We start from the raw sequence: 6,372 nt of genomic DNA on the forward strand, positions 1-6,372 counted from the left end.
TGCTTTTGAAGCATCAAAAAATTACACAACAATTAATGAGTATGAATGGAAAAAGGATTAGCACTAGCAACAAATGTGAACTTAATGGACTAAAATTAGGCCTGTTCATGGATATACCAGCACCAACAGAACCGGTCTGACTGCCCCGCCCCGCCTTGTTCAGGGCTCTGCCAAAGGTTTTCAGCACGGTAGTCGGCGGTAGATCTTCAGTACCGATGTTGGAACGGTGTGGCCATCGGCATCGAGATGTGCACATTGATGAATACCGAACCGACCCGAGCATGTTTATATATATATATATATATATGTATGTATATAAATATCATACTGTTCTAAGAAGAGAAGATTGAAGAGGCCGCCTAAGCCTAACATTCTCATCCTTGAATAGATCAATTTTTTTATTTTTTTTTTTTGGAATTCTTATCCATGAACAGGCCTATCGTTCTTATCAAAAAAAAAAAAAAAAATGAATTAAAAAATAAGTTAATGTGCGTGAGTGAGGCTACATTTCTTAGTCAAAAAACGTGTGTCAGGAGGAATAATTGAATAGTCTCATCACTGAGTGTGAGTGGTTTTGTCTAGTAACTCTAGTGTCTTGCATTTTTTGAAAAAAAAAATGCTGTATGTATTAGTCACTAACTCATTGACTTGCCACTTGCATTTTTTGAAAAAAAAATTAAAAAATAAAAATAAAAAACAAAAAACGATGTCGTATTGTCACTATTTGAGTCACTAATGGAGTCATTTAGTATGCAAGATATTTTTTTTTTCTCTTTTAATCTCAACCACACACGTCTTTTCTCTTGAGTTGTCTCCTACTCAGACTCAGCTACTCTCATAATTTCATTTCTCCTCTTTAGTCTTTAAACTTCTGCTCCTCTCATGATCTCACCTCTCAGACTTAGAACTCAATCACTCATCAGTCATTAGCCACCTTCATTTTTCTTCCTACTCAATCTCAAAATCTCAGGCTCTCACCTAACCCATTTTCTCTTCTTTTTTGCTCTCAGCCACATAATGTTTCTTCCAAACCCTAATCCTGCCGAACAATTTGTAGTGTTTCCCTCTCAATCTCAGATTTTCAGGCTTCCACCAACCGTTTTCCTCTTCTCTTTTGCACTCAACCACATAATTCTTTTTCCATACCTATATAACTAAACAAACCGCACTGAGCCGTTAAAATTAACTGCACCTTTTGTAGACCATTTTTTACCTTCCAAAAGTGAGGTGTGGTCAAGCATAGGGTGAAACCGCACCCTATAGGTGTGGTGCAAAGAACCTCTCCAAAACCGACCGAACCGAACCATGTACACCCCTAACTAAAATGATATAAATAAATCTTAAAGGACGAAATAACAATTCAATACACTTAAAGGGTGTAATTTATGTTTTGACCTTGAATTTTGTTTTTCTAATAGGATTTTTAGTTTTTTTACCTTAAATTTTTTTATGAATTTACCTTTACTCCAATCCTAATCCGATTAGATATTTGAAAACTAGTCTATCTTTTGATTCATTGTCTGGTCGGATTTTTGAAGTAATGAGATAAGCTAATGACTTTACTAATCACCCTATAGCCTATAGGATAGTAGCAATTCAAATCCTCTTCATCCTAATCATAATGTGTTGTAATCTTAACATAGTTGCTTTCCATCTTTTTCTTTTATAGATATACTGTATTTGTCGTGGGAAAAAGGAAATAGAAATCATCCTCATCCTTATATTATGAAATCTGTTTGCCATGATAAGAATGAGATTTGAGTGTGTTAGTCGGTCTAATAACATTTAAAGTCCAACATTTATCCATGAATTAAGGAGCAAGCCCTTTTAAAGAAAATGGATAAAATAAAAGAAATCTAAAACGAGTAGAATTAGCATAAATAGATCGAAGCGGCAAAATTTGCTTGTTTCTTTAGCCATCGCCATGTCACACTCGGTTATTCAATTTTTCACTCTAATCCCTAAAACCTCGCCAAAAATTAGTGCTAAAAAACACACCCGAAAGGAGAGGAGACAATAATTAATTAATAATAATTAAGCAATATGCACTAATTAAGTTCCAAAAAAACAACATTCATATCTGTCAAAAAAAATATATATATCCTATTTCCTTTTTTTTTTTTTGATAGGATATATCCTATTACCTTTGTTCGTATTCACATATAAAATATATATCTCATCCCTTTTCTTCTCTCTCTATCTCTCTCTCGTAGTATGTAAGAGAGTCACAGAAACACAAGCCCAGAAGAAATTAAGATCACCCGCAGCACATGTAAGTTCTTCAATATCCTATTATCTTTGTTTGTTTGATTTTCCTTTTTATCAATTCACAAATGAACATATTAGATACCCACTTGTTATAATCTTCAATATCCTATTACCTTTGTTCGGATGATGATCCTTTTTTTTTTCTTTCTCTTTTGGGTGTCAAATGATTAATGTTTTCGATGGAATTGCCTGTTTCTCATTTTTCTAGTTGTAAATGAATGTATGTAATTAGGTTACCGCTGGCTTTAATTGTGAATAGTAAATGAAACGTATTGAAAAGAGTTATTAAACTCATAAATTTCTAGAATAACCTTGTTCCAGAAAATCTGGGGTTGTCACTATATTCTTGTAGTAACTTTCAATCGTTACCATATAACCCGTTTGGTGCTTTCTTCTCCAATTTTCTCTCTTCTTCTTTGAATGACTTGTCAAAAACAAAAACAATAAAAAAATATAATTTGTTTTTATAGTTATGCATATCTGGCTCCAAGGATTGCATGCCAGATCTTCTCTCTTCACTGCCAAGCAATTTGGACGCGTATATACCTCTTTTTGTATTTTTCTGTTTATTTGTTAATAGTAATATTTGTTATTCTTACTGCCTTTATTTCTCAAGTTTATCCAAAATAAAATCCGTAATACCATGACAAATAAAAATAAATAAAATTTAACGGAAACGTAACGTTTTCTCAATTGTGGTTATCTTATATTATATGGTATTTTTTTTTTCAGTATAATAATTGCTGTGACGCGGCGTTGTATACCCAAATGGACGTTTACGTTTTTTTTTTTTTTTCACATGATTATTAATTGTATTTGTTGTCTATATTTCAATCTAAACAAGTCCAGCTAGATGAAATATTAGCAATACATGGTGCTTTATAACAGCCCATGTGTTGGCCAATTGGGAACGTTTATTCACACCTAAAATCAAAAGAATGGAATATGCTAAGTATAGTACCATATATAGATGATAGATGCTCACAGGTTGTCATTTTTCAAATTAAGCAATAAAAATGCATTGAGATTCCTTTTAAGGAGGTGATTTTTTGGTTTCCTAATTGAGCTAGCCAGCAACTAAGATAATCTCTTGCTTTTTAAATTCATGAATTTTACATTACTATCTCATTTACTCATTTGCTTTCCTTGCTCATAATGTTTTTGCTTAATTTTTCAGGTCTTAGCCATAGAATAAATTCAGATTTCTGTGGCCAAGTAAATCCCAATCTCTACGTCATAGGTATTAGCTGTCTCTGAGCTCTCTATCTTTCCCTATCTTCAATACCATTACCACAGTCTCATCTGGGAAACACACTTCTCTCTCTCTCTCTCTCTCTCTCTCTCTCTCTTACTTTGATTTGAAAGCTATAAGACTGCCAACACTGCTTTCCCCCTTGCATTTCTAGATATACACACAAAACCAAACCATATGGGGTCCCCAAAAGAATCCCATACAAATCAAGTACTGGGCCATAGTCTCAAGGCCCTAACACTCACTCCTGAAAAAGAAAAACCAACCTTGAGCATGTTAGCCACTGCGTCTTCATGGTCCACTGGGGACTACATTGGCATGGAGAGCTGCCTTGATATTAACGAAGAGGTACAGTATTCATCGAAGGATAAGAATAGTGGGGGTGAGTCTGACTCCGAGGTTTATATCAAGAAGTGTAGAGCTAAGCGAGAGCAAAGGCGGGCAATGAGGCAAAGAGAGTTCCCACCTCCAATACCATTGCTTGCACGTACAGAGAATCTTCCTTGTCATATGCCTTGGGTGCTGAAAAGACACTACACCAGCGATGGAAGGTTGATTCTAACGGAGGAGAGGGTGAAACACCACGAGTACTTCCGGGCTCACAGGGCTGATGGGCGTCTCACATTGCAGCTTGTACCATTAGACGACGAGGTTTGGCTTCCTGATGATCAGTGCGACTATTGTGGTACAAATGATGAAGAAGAGGCAGACATCGATGATACTGAAGAAAAGGATACAGAAAAGGAAAATGAAGAGGCCAACGATGTTGATGTTAGTAAGACTGTCTACGGATCACCTCTTTTCGACCAAATAAAAGTGAAAGATTTGTGTACTAGCAGCAAATTTTATAACAGCGATGTTGATACTAAAGAAAAGGAGACGGAAAAGGAAAATGAAGAGGCCAATGATGATGATGTTAGTAATATTGTCTATCAATCACCTCTTTTCGAGCCTGCAAAAGTGGAAGATTTGTGTACTAGGTACAAATTTTATAACGGCGATGTTGATGTTGATGAGGTAGAGGTTGAGAAAGAGATGATCCATAAGGATAGGAGTGTGGTGGTTGAAGAATCAACGAAGATTGAAGGTGGTGGGATTGGTGGTACAGCCACTAATGCAGCAGGAAAGCGCTTAAACTTAAACTACAACAATGTGGCATCACCGGGGTCATGTATTTTTGAGGTGCCAGTCCAGCAATACGGACAGTTCATAGCTAACACAAATTTACATTTATGTGATGCGATTAGTCTTGGTAGAGCTTAGGTCCTCTTAGCTTTTGTTCCTCAATATTGTCAATCATCATCATTTTCTTCTAGGAAAATTCATTGCATAATTAGATTCCTATTTGTTTTATGCTGCATATTAGGATGGTTACAGAGGCAAATGATGCGATCCTCCATACAATTCATGATTTTTGTCTAACTGAAAGTAGCTCTTTCCATTTGAAAACAATTGCTTATCATTGCTTTTGTCCCATCCAGAATTTTGTTTTGTTTTACTGAAAGTACCTATTTTCCAATTGAAAGCAATTGGCTTATTACTGCAGCCATGAGCTATTGCCGCATTTCATATCCATACATGATAGATGGGAGGGCTGGATTTAATTACTAGTGTTTGGCAGAAGCAGAAATCATACAGGTTTTTCACAGTCAGTAGTATTTCATAATATGATCTTATTTTAGGGACTTTCAACAGGACAGGCACTCTCCTGATTATCTTTTGTTTATTGATCTTTTCTTCTCTTTGCCCCTACAATGTGAACTAAGGATGTGTTAGTTTGGAAATGAAATAGAGTGGATAGAAAACTTTAGAAAAAAAATAAGAAATAAATTTCTTTTTTTTTTTAGTGTAATTGGTTGAGTGTGGAGAAAGGAAAATAAGTAATGAGACTCGGGTGTTTTCTCCCCGCCCCACCAAAATATTTTCTCCCTAAAATGGGAGAAAACTGAGTGGGGATACATTTTTTTTATTGACAAAAATACCCATGTGCAAGTGCACATGGTTTCGTCCAATTGCCTTTTTTTTTTTTTTTTGGTAATAATGTTGCCTTTTTTTTTTTTTTTTTCCTTTTGATTTTCTAGGGCTTGGGCGTGATAGTATTTTTTTTTTAATAAACTAAACGTGATTTTTTTTTTTGGTTATTTGTTACTTTTTTTTTTTAATTAGGCATCATTCTTTAACAAAGATATATGAGTAAATTTATTCAAACTCATTTTTTCCATTCTATATTTTTCACTCCCAACCAAACTAAAAATAGAGAAATTAAATCTTTTCTATCACCCCACTTTCCATCCTCTCACATTTCTATCCTCCCACTTTTCTACCCCTCTGACCAAACAGAACCTAAGTTTTTCTAGTAGGCATAACAAATTAGATCACTCTCACTTTTTAGCAATGCTAGAGAAATTTTTACTTTTTATTTTAAGTATTTGAAGCAACATTAGTTTATCATTAACACCACTCTTATAGTTGTGAAAATAAATATAATAAATTTTGTGTCACTAACTTTTTTTTTTTTTTTTGGGTATTTATATGCATCCATGTATGCATAACAGTTTGTTACAGCAATGTTATATTTGGATGTATATGTGTTAGTTTCAAAATAAAGAATATTGTAGACTTGGTAGACCATGGTTTTATATAATACTAAGGATTATTGTGGTTTTCAAGTTACCATATTTACAAATGAAAACTATTTTTTTGTCCTTATAATAAAGAGTTTGGCTTATTTCAAGTACTTTTTTAACTAGAATCTCATTTTATTTTAATAAGAAATTATCACATCACCCACTAACTAAAAAAAATATGGAGATTAAAACCTACTACCACTTCTTATTGTGTATTTAAAACAA

At 34.2% G+C, this 6,372-nt stretch overlaps 1 protein-coding gene across 1 annotated transcript; it reads left to right on the forward strand.

Moving 5' to 3' along the window:
• Positions 1 to 2,200: 2,200 nt before the first annotated feature.
• On the forward strand, positions 2,201 to 4,972 carry LOC111988823 (uncharacterized). Its single transcript, XM_024020620.2, has 2 exons — positions 2,201 to 2,272; positions 3,446 to 4,972. The coding sequence occupies exon 2, from the start codon at positions 3,698 to 3,700 to the stop codon at positions 4,781 to 4,783; it is 1,086 nt and encodes a 361-aa protein (XP_023876388.1). The 5' UTR covers positions 2,201 to 2,272; positions 3,446 to 3,697; the 3' UTR covers positions 4,784 to 4,972.
• Positions 4,973 to 6,372: the final 1,400 nt, after the last annotated feature.

Source organism: Quercus suber, unplaced genomic scaffold (genome assembly GCF_002906115.3).
Source record: "Quercus suber isolate HL8 unplaced genomic scaffold, Cork oak 2.0 scaffold_50, whole genome shotgun sequence".
Lineage (NCBI taxonomy): Eukaryota > Viridiplantae > Streptophyta > Magnoliopsida > Fagales > Fagaceae > Quercus > Quercus suber.